Source organism: Danio rerio, chromosome 7 (assembly GCF_052040795.2).
Source record: "Danio rerio strain M-AB ecotype USA chromosome 7, GRCz13ab, whole genome shotgun sequence".
NCBI lineage: Eukaryota > Metazoa > Chordata > Actinopteri > Cypriniformes > Danionidae > Danio > Danio rerio.
In genome coordinates this window covers 34,972,706-34,986,354 of record NC_141027.1, presented here as the reverse complement: position 1 = coordinate 34,986,354, position 13,649 = coordinate 34,972,706, and the positions used below count along the sequence as shown (strand labels likewise).

The following is a 13,649-nucleotide window of genomic DNA, read 5'->3' as shown; positions in this document are numbered from 1 at the left end:
GGTGCTTCATACCTAGACTTTTGTTTCGGAACCTGGCGCGTTTTCCCAGTTAGCTCGGTTCGTTTGGCATTTGTGAATCCAGCAATCACACTCTGATCCGTGCTAAAACAATAGGTCTAAGATCGCCTGAATGAGGTGGTCTCGGCTCGATTGAAACAAACTCGGGAGCGCATCGATTGCAGTGAGAAAGCAAAACAATTAGAACTAGGCTAAATCACAGTGTATTATGGATATGTAATAGGCAGATATGGCTGTATGAAGAGAGGATTATGAGTAGGGCAGAATGTCATTCCTACCGGTAAATGTGCGTTTCATGTCAAATACGAAAGTGAAAGTATGCTCACTAATTTCGAGAGCTGTTTATGGGTTAGGAAAATTGAAGTCTTGGTTTATCTATTATGTCTCTCCATAATGTAAAGCCTGTAATGCATAACTCTAGCCGAGGGCTATGTATGAGAAAGTCTTACCTCTGATTTATATTTGGTGACGAAGTCTGTTGGTGTCAACATTCAAAATTAAAGCGCAGCTTTTGGCTTAAAATGTCTTATTGCTGATCGTCATGAATTAAAGGATGCATGACAGCTTAGTAGGAATCTGAAAAATAAACCATGAAACTCTGACCAATATGAGGAGAGTTTACTTGCACGTGACTTGTTTTAGCTCTTTTGGTCCCTTTAGAAACTTTGCAGTGTGAAAGCGAACAGCACCAAGAACAAAGAGCAGTGTTATAACAATTTGAATACCTGTTTCGTAACAAACCAATTGATCAACAGGTGTGAAAGCACCCCTATATTTTATGCATATGCACTCCCCTACAGAATCATCCCAATTTAAATGATAAATTCTTTCCAAATAGTTGTTCAACACATCTGGTGAAATTGCATTCATATCGCAATATATATCGCAGAATAAAAAAAATATTGCAATGTTAGATTTTTCCAATATCGTGCAGCCCTATTATCAATGAACTTTACAGTAATTGAACTAAACTGAATCAACACTGAATTGACTGTAACTGAGAAATGACACTGTTGTCCTGTTACAGCCGTCTTTCTGCAGAAGATAGATTTGCCCCATTTTTGAAAAACACATCATTACTTTTCCTGTTTATTACTGAGAAGCTGCTTTGAAACAACCTTCATGATATGAACCATGCCTAAAATATTGATTTAAATTCGTTTTTTTTTTTTTTTTTTCTGGAAAGTAAGAGTGGTTTTTGCTTGCTGAGATCAAATCACACCAGGTAAAATTTTGAACAAATTCATTAGTGGTTTTCAAAACTAATTTATTTATTTATTTATTTGCCTAAAAATACCTATTCATGTTTACCCAGTGTTAATCACCTCAGATGACACTTTGCAAATTGCGGTATAAAGTGTGCAGGAGGCGTCAGCGTTTACAATTACTCTGTATTTTGTTAGTTGTATCAGTCATCTACGGTGTGTGTGAACTTCTGCAGTGCAGGTTCATGTGTGTGTGTGTGTGTGTATGTGTGTGAGATTGTTGGACTGTTTGTGCGGCGTAAGCGGCAGAGTGGGTTTTAAAGCAGAACTCACAATCAGCCCAGAGCAGGTCTGCATGTGTGAAGAGTGTTCATGCAAGAGGAAGAGCCGCCTACGCCAACAGGATGATCTGTGACAGCGGCTGGGCATTTCAAACATCACACACACTCACACACGCGCGCGCAGAACATGCAACTTCTGCACACAAAACCATCACAAATAATAACATCACCCACATAAGAATTGTACCAAAGCAACTCTACACTTTGAACAGACTAAATAACAATACATGTGCACAAAGCGAGGAAAAATGTCAACTTGATGAACGTAAATAATTTTATAAAAGACCCTGTGCACAAGTAACAAAAGATAGAATCTTCAGCAACCACAAATTACTAAAATACTTGTGCAATTCCTAAATACATAAAGCATGACGCTCAAACTGAATGACATGAGTGCTATAGTTAGGTCTGGTGACATTTAGATGTTTTTAAACAGCCAAAAGCCGTGCGTAAAACATCACAAACGTCAGTTGTTTTACGTGCACAATGCGACTGCACAGTTGCTTTAAATATTGGCCATACAGAAGGCCTGTTATAGGCGACGCTCACATTATTTTGATTTACTGAACGGATCAGCACAGTCCTTTATATGGTCCTCTGACACTTTTTTTTAAAACACCCTCTGCCATATTTCACATCTGAACACACATATTCTTTCATTTACCTTTAATGTTATTTTTAGCGCCAAGTCCAGCTCTCTGGCTTTTGATGTCTTGTTAGGAAATGACTGTTTATGCCGTTATATACGTCTGCTGAAGCTTAGCTCTAATCCTGTGTAGGGAATTGAGCGGCATATTTGTTCACTCTGACTGAGCTCACCTTTTTTTAGTTGCGTCGGAAAATGTGGTGAAAGCTGGTCCATCCCAGTCAGTCATGGGCTGTCTGGATGAGGAATGCAGGGATTATTAAGCGCCTGCAGAGGCAGGTATACTCGTATGAATGATACCTGCGGCCCCTTCAACAGTCAAACCTGTTTCTCTGCTCCTCAGCTTTTCCCTCAGATTTGTCATCGCCTGTTATAGATGTGGGCTTTTTCACTCCGATGACAAGCCTGGAAATCGGGTGATTGAATGCTGTGGTGAGCGTTTCAAAAAGCTGCCATCTATCCTGAGGAACGATTCTTTTTTCCACAAAGCGAGGAGCCGTCTTTGCCCTAGTTCTTCTGTGTTGGTTTTTATAGGATGAACCTTTGCATTATGATTGTTGACTGATTTTGCATCAATTTTGTAGTGCTTGCCATAGCGTTCTACTATTCAGTAGAGCGTGGGGAGAATCAGACGCATTTTTACAGCATTAATCAGAAGACTGCAGAGATGACCTGTTGAAAAACTTTGGCTGCTTGCTGAAAGGCATAGTTCACCCAAATCTTTTACTCACCCTGCACTTGTTCCAAACCTGTTTGAGTTTCTTACGTCTGTTGAAAACAACAGAAGCAGTGTTGGGTGTAATTACTTACAAAGTAACTGGTTACTGCAATTAAATTAATTTTCTTTTTCTAAAAAAAAAAAATTAAAGGATGGGATTACTTTTCATTAAGGTCATTTAATTACAGTGTTTACTTATAATGTACTTCCTTTAAATACTGAACATCATTTCAACAGTTTAATTAAGCAAGTTTAAGTAATTTTTTTGTTATACAAATATATTTGGCAAGATAACAAAAAAAATTAACTAAAGAACATTTATCATGACATTTGCACATACTTCAAAAAATAATTCTTTATATACAGTTACAGTTTATAAATTACTTTAATATATATACAGTTAAAATCAGGATTATTAACCCCCCTTTGAATTTTTTTTCTTTTTTTAATATTTGCCAAATGATGTTTAAGAGAGACAGAGAGAGATTATGAAAATTTTATTGATAAAAATAATATTGATAAATATATTGAGTATGATATATAATTATTATATAGGGTAGCCTGGTGGCGCAGTGAGTAGCACAATCGCCTCACAGCAAGAAGGTCACCGGTTCGAGCCTTGGCTAGGTCAGTTGGCATTTTATGTTCTCCCCGTGATTGCGTTGGTTTCCTCCGGTGCTCCGGTTACCCCCACAAGTCCAAAGAGAAGTGGGACAGGTGACATGGATAAGCTAAATTGTCAGTAGTGTATGTGAGTGAATAAGTGTGTATGGATGTTTCCCAGTGATGGCTTGCAGCTGGAAAGACATCTGCTGCTTAAAACATAAGCTGGATAAGCTGGTGGTTCATTCTGCTGTGGTGACCCCAGATTAATAAAGGGACTAAGCTGAAAAAAAAATGAAGAAATGAGTTAATGAATGAATTATGATATAATTATAAATATATATTATAATGAATTTATTTCACATTATCTCTAACAAAGAATGTTAGAGCTGCACTTGCAATAAGACATTTGCTTTTATTAATTGTAACTGTTTTGGATTGATTCATGCAATGTTTACAATTAGTTACACGTGTTAATCTTTAAAAAAATCTGATTAAAAGGTTTTGTTTGGCTCAAATGTAAAGTATTAAAACAGTTTAATTCCCATTGTGTATGCATACACTGTAAAACATGCTGGGTTCCACACAATTTCTTCATGTTGTCCCAACACAAATAGATTAAGTTACATTTTTATTTTTAATTAACTTTACTAATTTTTACTAATTTAAGTTAATTGAACATAAAACAATTATGTTGAGCCCACAAAACACTTTAAGAGTTGCAATGTTTTAACTCATTTTAAATAAGTAGTGTAAACAAGCAGCAAAGTGAGTGTATAGAAGATTAAAAAAAAATGTAAATAGTACTAAGTCAAGTATTTCAATTACTTGGTAATTAAGTTACATTTTAGACAAAAGTATTTAGAAAAGTATTTTTAATTATGTAATTATTAATTCTTTACTTTTTTTAGTTATCTTACCCAACACTTAATTGGAGATATGCTGAAAACATTTCCATACTATTTATTTTTATATCCTACTATACATTTCAATGACTACTGTTTTTTTTTTTTTTTTTTTTTTTTGTCATTGAACCTTTTTTATTTTAAACTTATATACCCCACACAACATAAAATTCACAAAATAAAATCAACAATCAGGAAAATAATGCAAACAAATTATAATAAAAAAATATTAAGATAAATAATAAATGATACAACAGACAGCCAATGACTACTGGTTTCTAACATTCTGCATAATATCTTATATGTTTAGCTGGAAAAAAGAAATGTATAAGGCATTAGTTGAAATTGAGAAAATAGTGAGTTCATTTTTGGATGAACTATAGTCTCCTGGCCTGCTGAAGTAATTACCACACTTGCTGCACTGTCTTCTGGGATGTAGAACATGTGTTTTAACAATGGATCGATTTTATGCAGCCTCTTCATAGTGCTCTGAAAGCCCCAGCCGACAGGCTAAAGGAAATGTATTCAAAGACCATTAAACTCATAATGAACTGATGCAACTGCCTGCATCAAAGCCTGGTAGTTAAAGAAGTGTAGAGGATGGTTTTATAGTGGGGTTTGTGTCATCTTAGTAAGACTGCTTCTGTTAAAAAAAATAATGTCTCAGTTGAGGATGTCAGATTTGAGAATTCACAAACCAAAGTTGTTTTTCTTCTTCATACCTCCATCTGACTCTTATTTTTCTTAACCCTCGAGGATGTTGTCTGTCCTCGACTTTACACAGCTCAACACTGCCATTCAGTGGTCAGTTATAGGAATTGTTTTCAGATGATCAATATGAAAATTCCCTAGCATGTGCTACCACTCAAAACTCTGAAGTTTCATTAAACAAGGATGCATTAACTTGATCAAATGTGACATTTACGCAACTGTTTTTGTAATTTTATAAAACATCTTGCCACTAATGATGCATTTTTATCAAAGATTTAATTTAAAATGTGTTTTATTTTAGAAAGAAAATATTTCACCGTTTTGCTGCATTTGTTGTTTTTGAGATTAATAAATGCATTCTTGATGAACAGATAAAAATTCATAAACAATCAATTGTAATGTTTACAGAGTGCTTTATAATAAAAGATAATCTTCTTTTGAAATATGGCAAGCCATTTTGACATTTAATCAATAGCCTGTACTGGTATCTATTTTTATGTTACTAGTGCTTATTTTTTAGGTTCGACTATCTTTTCCATTTAGTACTACTACTAATTCATTAAATACTAGTGCTTATTTATTAGATACTAGTACCTGTTAAATAGATACTAGTACTTATTCATTACTAATTCTTATTTAATAGATTCTAGCTCTTCTTCATTAGATACCAGAACTTATTTTAATTGTGACTAGTAACTATTCTGTTGTTACTATTGACAAATTTAAAACATTTTCCATTGATTTCTATGGGATCTGTCATTGAGATTTCAACTATTCAGTTTTGACAAGTATGTATTCTATCTGGGACTAGTACATATTTTTATGTGCTAGTAGTTAACCATTAGGTGCTAGTACTTAGTAATTAGATACTAGTTCTTAAATAATAGATACTAGTACTTATGTATTAGATACTAGTACTCATTCATTAGATACTAATACATAATTAATACTAGTACTCAATCATTAGATACTAATACCTAATTAATAGATACTAATACTTACAGTTGAAGTCAGAATTATTAGCCCCACTTTTTAAATTATTCCCAAATGATTTTTAACAGAGCAAGGAAATTTTCACAGTATGCCTGATCTTTTTTTTTTTTTTTTCTGGATAAAGTCTTATTTGTTTTATTTCAGCTAGAATAAAAGCAATTTTTAATAAAAATAAAAACAATTTAAGGTCAAAATGAATAGCCCCTTTAAACAATTTTTTCGAAAGTCTACAGATCAAGGCATTGGTATACAATAATATGCCTAATTACCCTAACCTGCCTGGTTAACCTAATTAACCTAGTTAAGCCTTTAAATGTCACTTTAAGCTGTATAGAAGTGTCTTGAAAAATATCTAGTCAAATATTATTTACTGTCATCATGGCAAACATAAAATAAATCAGTAATTAGAAATGAGTTATTAAAACTATTGTTTAGAAATGTGTTGAAAAAAAAATATTCTCTCCGTTAAACAGAAATTGGGGAAAAAAATAAACAGAGGGGCTACTCATTCTGACTTCAACTGAAAGTATACTAGTATTCTGTACTAGCACTTATTCATTAGATATTAGTTTCTATTTAATAAATATAGTGCTTATGAAATAGATACTACAACTTATTTAAAAGATACTAGTACACATTTCTTAAACACTAGTAATTGTTTGAAATGTTGCTTGTAAAAAATGATGAGTAAACTTTTAATTGAACTCTACTTTCCATTTGGACTAGTCGTAACATAAGACGAGTAAAAAAAAAAACAGAACTGTAAAATAAGAATTGTTACTAGTAATAATAAAAGATACTAGTTTCTGATAAATTAAATACTACTAATGAATAACTACTAGTGTTTATTTAACAGTCACATGTATCTATTTAGGATTTCTATTAAACAGATACTAATTTCTAATGAATGAGTACTAGTATCTAATACAGTACACAAGTACTACTATCTATTTAATTGGTATCTAATGAATGAGTACTAGTATCTAACAAAAAGAACTAGTGTCTAATGAGTAAGCTATATTTTTTTAAAGCACTAGTATCTAAAGAATAAGCACAAGTTCTTAATGGAAAAGATACCATCTAAGAATCTTTTCTAGTACGGGTTATAGAATAAATATTAAAATCTCTTGCCAAACTCAACAATTGTTTTACTCCAAAAACATCATCTCTGTGGGATTTGTACACTGTAAACTGCAGAAATGATGTTGAGAATGAAACTTTACCATTACCGGAATGACAAGCAGTTTCTAACATATGAAAAGAAGAATCATTTTAAATGTAAATCAGTCATTTTTTCAGATTATTACAGTATCTACTGCAAAATTTATTTCAAACATTTTAATTGTGTCTCCAACCATATCAGTCTCTGTATTTCCCTTATCAATAATCTCCTTATGTGTGTGTTTCAGTGAATGAGATCATCGGCAGAGACATGTCTCAGGCCCCAGGGGCTCATGGAGGATCTCCATCAGCACACAGTCAATCCTAGCCCTCCAAACACCACAGTAAACTCTGACAATCCTCCCAGGACTGCTGCGCCGGCCTCCAGTTTCACCCTGAACACACCAATCATCCAAAAACCATCAATCCTGAAGCAGTCTGAGCAGCAGTGGCCGCTTCCTCCACAATCATGAACACAGCTCGGCCTGTAAATGAGTTGGGGTATAAACTATACGCATGCACACAAAATCAGGTGTACCGTCAACACACACATGCAGTGTGCTGTTCTCCTGGAAATAAACCAATAATTCAGGGCTCTCTGACAGGATGATGTATTATATGTAGCTTGTAGACTGACCCTATGCATTTGAGCGCCGACATGTATGCAGTCCACTCGAGGTGTGATGTGTGGCCACACGTCAGGCCTTCTTACCAGCGAAAAAACGCTGCATTCTGCCAGTGCTGCCCCCTAGAGGACTGGCGCTGAGTCTGTAGCGAGAAATATGCAACATTCCAGGTGTTTAGTGACCTTTCTGAGCTGTAGATAATCTTGTTTAATAATTGGCCCGTTTCCTCTTCAGGTTGAACAAATGCCTTATGTAGTAGCAGTGATTTTGAACAGGCTTTCTGCTGAGAACTTGTAGTCTTTTTACTTTTCAGTGAGGACGCCGCTGGTGTGTGTAAAATGTAGCCGAGCTTCATCTTGTGTTTTGGAGTGCTGTGAATGGTGTTGGTTCGATCTTACTGTCACAGTGCTGCGCTTTAAAAACAAAAAGTCAAGGGAATTGTTGAAGGAATTATGTTGTTTTGTACAGTTGCACGAGAAGATGAGCTCCTGACCGCAGACCATCTGAAGGTCTGGAGATAATAAAGCCCATATAGGATATATATAAATATGAGCAAATATGAAGAGTCCACTTGAAAATTCTCTCTTGGTGTCTGTTTATGAATTGTTGTTAACATTGTTTTATTCTGAAAGGAGGATTTCTTCAAAATCTAAAACCAAATCTAATTTAGACTTTCATTCATTCATTATCTACTTGGCCTAGTCACTTTATTAATCAGAGTTTGCCACAGCGGAATGAACCGCCAACTTATCCAGCACGATTTACGCAGGGGGCGCCCTTTCAGCTGCGACCCATCACTGGGAAACATCCATACACACTTAAGCTTACCCAATTCACCTATAGTGGATATATTTGGACTGTTGAAACCGGAGCACCCAGAGGAACCCCATGCTAATTTTGACTTCTTTTTTCCCTTTAAACACAAAGGTGCCATGGTTTTTTTGCCATGCTTATATTTGTTTTTAAACAAAACAATTACAAAGTTGTTTTTAGCGTCAGTAGAGTTCAGAAAAGTCTACGTTTGGTAGAATAACCATAATATTCATTCAAAATGAAACGATTTTTTTAGATCAGGGCTACCCACTTTTTCATTGAGAGTCATGGGCTGTGTCCAGTCAGGTCCATAAATATTGGGACATCCACACAATTCTTTTCACAATTCTCACTTGATCTGCAGACTGTCAGCTTTAATTTGAGGGTATTTACATTCAAATCAGATGAACGGTGTAGGAATTACAAGTTTGCATATGTGCCTCCCTCTCACTTGTACCCTCAGATTAGAGCACATTGGCTTGTGTTGGTGCAGAGAGGAAAATGTTAGAGCTGTGTCCCAGTGTTTATGGTCCTGACTGTATATAAAGAAAAACAAAACTATATTACATTAAGGATGCTATGGGTAATTTCCTTATTTATTTTATAATGACTTTAAATCATATTAGCTAGTGCAGTATAACTTTTCAAATGTTAACCTATTACAATAAAAGCATAAACAATCACATTTATAAAGCAACGGAGTTCAGGTACACTCGTCAAGCAGAATCTGCCTTGATTTGCTCACCGAAGTCAGGTGACCGTATGTACATTTAAATGAAATGTCATTCATTTGCAGCATTTAATAGAAACATTTCATTTGAGTCAGTTTTAAACAATAAACAAACAAAGGAAAGGTTAGAGTAGATTTGGAATGACAATCTCTAAAGCATCCTTTTCATTCTTGCTCTTCTTGCTTGGTGGACCAAATCAAAGGTTGCCACGGGCCTTTTTTTTTTTTTTTTTTGAACATCTCTGATTTAGATTCATTGTTATTTTCTTAATAAAATGACAATTTCTTTGTGAAGTTTGAAATAAATGACCTTTACAGAATCATAAACAGATGAACATTCCACTCAAACTCAGCTAGTATATCCAGCACATTCTGAGAATTTTCAAGTGGTCTTTGATTACTAGCCATATCTGTATATTCTCTCCGAGATGCATCGATTTACCAGACAATAATCATATTGGATGATTAACGAATAACTATTTGCATTACCACAATCATTTCAAATCAGTCAGTTATCAGAACCAGTTGAATTGATCATGTTTGGATTAAGAAAATTGAATAATCAGAGGTTAGTTTAGAGTAAACTGTTATAGACCATTTCAATGTGGTCTTGTCATTGGTCCATTGGAACATTTCCTGCTTGAGCCAAACTATTTCATTACTGTAACAAAAGGCAATTTAATCATAACTTAATGTTGAAACGGCTATATCATAACATTTATCAATATGTGGCTCTTTTAGAATGCTCTGAAGCTTTTGAAATTAAAAATGTGAAACAGGATATACGTTGGGACCGTTGTTTTTGTTTACATCCCTCAAAATGGTCTATTTTTTTGTCATGGTTTTTAATTCTGTCAAAATTGTGGGGATATTTCATTTCAGAGGAAGGCCAGATATCACTCTGAATAACTTTTTATTCTTTTATTTAATATGGTATCAGTGCATCTCTATATTTTATATGGGCTTTGTGTTCATTGAACTCAAACATATGTTGACTATGCTGAGACACACTTTGTGCCTTTGATTAGAGAAGAATTTATGCATTGGACAATTTCAAGAAAAACATTGCAGGTTTGAAGTCAGGGAAATGACCATATTTCACTTTTTGGAAAAAGAGGTGGTCTTATTAAAGGTTGCATGCTGACAATCAACAAGTAGACTATCTGTTACACAATAGAGTGACTTGAAAGCAGCTCTCAGTTTGAGTCCCTGTTGAGTTCATAGAGGTTTAAAATTGTTATTATTATTATTTTTGCTTAGTTTTGTTCCCTGTGTGGACAGAAACCCATCGAGCTTTGCTCAGTTCTTCACACACTGCCAGAGCAGACATGGGTTCAGACTAATTCAGACACATTTGTGGATCGGCTTCTTGCCTTAAAGCAATTCACTTAATACATTGTTGTTTCTTTTTTCAGTCTTTGAGACATACAGTACAGCAGTAACTATGACTGTTAACTATGTTTGGAAAAAAAAACCTGCTATGCACTATAAACCTGCCTTCTGCCTTTAAAAGAGAAAAGACAAAAAAAAAAAAACCTTGATGCCTCTAGACTAGATGCTGTAGAGATGCTTCTCCATGTAGACTATAGTTTGCCAGACAGGAGTTTGTGTGTGTGTGTTGATGCACACAGCAAAGCGTCTTAACCGTTTGTTTGTTTGTTTGTTTGTTTGTTTGTGCAGATGTGCTTTTGTCCGTTTGTAAACAGTGAACTGTAGATATTTGTTTGGAATTTCTTGAAGAACCTCTTTGAATTTGAATGGTGTAAAAGCACACTGATATACATTAGGCTATGCAAGGACAGGAAATAAATGATGGTTTGACATTTGCAAACATACAAAAACCAGATTTGTTTGATACATCTATAAAGTATGTAAGTATATATTTGGTTGTATGTAAAACCCTTACGTATAGTGACCGCTGTTTTCAATGCCACTTTTGACTATTTAATTGAAACTATCAGACATACGGTAGGAAAGCCTTAACTTGTGTTTTTGAAAAATAATGTAGAGAATGTGTGTCATAAGTTTGAGTTGGATTTAGGAATAGTTTTTTTTTTTGTGTGAATCAAGACAGCAAAACAAGCAAAATAAACAAATTTTTTAAAAATCTGATGTGAGTTCTGGGATGGATCCCTAAATAAGCACCTATCTTCATTCTCCAGAAACCAAAGATTGAACAATGTGTTCCCCTTTTACATGGAGACGACGACGCCGCCGACACCAGAACTCTATTTTTGATACTTGGATGTCATTCCTTTTTGGGTTGGTTGGATGGTTTGTAAAATAAATAAAAGTACAGGTTCAGCTGATGTTTACGGAGCCTTGTATTGTTGTTTCATGTACATTTTGTATTTAACATTTTGTAATTTTTAAGACTGCAGTGCTTTTTGAACTTATTCAAAGGGAACAGCGTGCGGCGTAGACTCTTCTGAGGTAGTGTATCAATAAAAAGAATAAATGCCCAAACGTCTCTCCCTCTGTCAGTCTGTCTGTGTGTTTTATGACAGGAAATTATGTGTGATTGGTCTGTGTTTTACCTTAGGATAATGTCAAAGATATGGAAAACAGGACGCCATAATGGGAACTAAAGAATCCTTTTAAAACGGTTCTACTTTACTGATCATGCTGTATAACATTTGAATGTCAACTTTGATACTCGAGGCTCTTTACAGAATTTTTGAATGCTCAATTCTGATTGGCTGATGAGCAAACAATAAAATGGGCAAAGGGTCATATTAAACAAGAGGGTAAAACACTAACCATTTCCAAAAGTTAGGTTAAAGACAACACTTTCTCCACTCTATACAGGTGCACACACACACACTCATACAAAACCATGCCGTTGTCATCAGAGTTGTTCTGACAATAAAATAAAATCAGGTTACAACTTAATTTATACAATTTGTAATGATTCAATCGGTTTAATTTCTTCAAGTTGAAATGACTTGTAAAGCTAATTTGATTCTGCTCTATTTAATGCATAATTTAACAGTGAATAAATGTTAGATTAAGCTTAGATTGTTATTAGTAGAGGCATTGTTGACAGATGCTCAGATTTTAGTCATTCACATATGCTTAATAAGCCTCTAACTGTATTAATAACTGCAATATTCTGCATATGAGTGGAATCACCAGTGCACTATTTTCTGCTAACTCATTGACCCATCATCAGTAATTGTATGTTGAAGGTTCAGCTCTCTAGTTCATCTTATGGTAACAAAAGGATTGAAGCTCAATTTGCCACATCCCTTAAGACCCGCAAAACAACCCTTCATGAAAAACAAATCATAATAATAATAATAATTAAAAAAATAATAATTACATGAAAATTATAAAAAATGTTTTACAATTCACCTTTCATATCAGCTTAATGTGTATTTATATTGACTGGCCTATAAAACAATCAGTGGTGAAAAGAGTACTAAAAAAAAATCATACTTGCATAAGAGTTTTGGGCAAGCACTGGCAGTTTACTGGGGTAAAAATATCTGTTTTAAATTCTTAAAGTATTAGTATAAAGTAACATTACGCTGTAAAATGTATTTCACTTAATGCTGCTTATAGGAGCTTTCATTTTCTAAGTGTAAGATTATTTGTGTGCTATTCATTGACTACATGTAAAATGTTCTTATGTAAATTAAGCTAACAATCTTTAAGATGCGCACCAATAATAACAATGCAGTAAAAGTGCATACCCCCTTTTGGATTTACAAGTATGGCACGTATGAAGTTATTAAAACGTGCCCCACTAACATATTTGAGGTTGGACTATGTTGTCTTGCAGTTGCATTTTTCACAGAGTACATATTTGTCAGTTCTCAAAAATACTGTCCAGGGCAGATATGTCCAATGAGTCTAGGCTGCATAATAAGCAGACAGAAAGTAGAATGATGCTTATACATGCGGAGTCAAATCTATGTAGCCTAAATAGCAAAAATCTGTCTAATTATTTTGCACACTGTAAAAAATGTAGGGTTCCACACAATCCCTTCAGGATTCAGGTCTTCCCAACGCAATTCAAGGAATACAGTAATAAAAAGAGTCAGGTCAAAGTACACTAACTACTTAGTAAAAATAAGTAAAAAGAAAAAGTTTTCCTGGAAAGGCTATAATTTGTTACTTTAGACTACTACAAGTTTTGACAGTTTGTCCAAGAGATTTGACATCACTACTTTGACA

General features: G+C 34.4%; 1 protein-coding gene across 2 annotated transcripts in view; it reads left to right on the top strand.

Annotated features, from left to right (window-relative positions):
- nfatc3a (nuclear factor of activated T cells 3a) overlaps positions 1–8,673 on the top strand; it is a 99,990-nt gene extending 91,317 nt beyond the window's left edge. For both annotated transcript variants that reach the window (XM_087261460.1, XM_087261461.1), the window contains exon 10: positions 7,550–8,673. In XM_087261460.1, the coding sequence (XP_087117586.1) occupies positions 7,550–7,629 (80 nt within the window). In that variant the 3' untranslated portion in view covers positions 7,630–8,673. The remainder of the gene's footprint in view (positions 1–7,549) is intronic.
- The last annotated feature ends 4,976 nt before the right edge of the window (positions 8,674–13,649 follow it).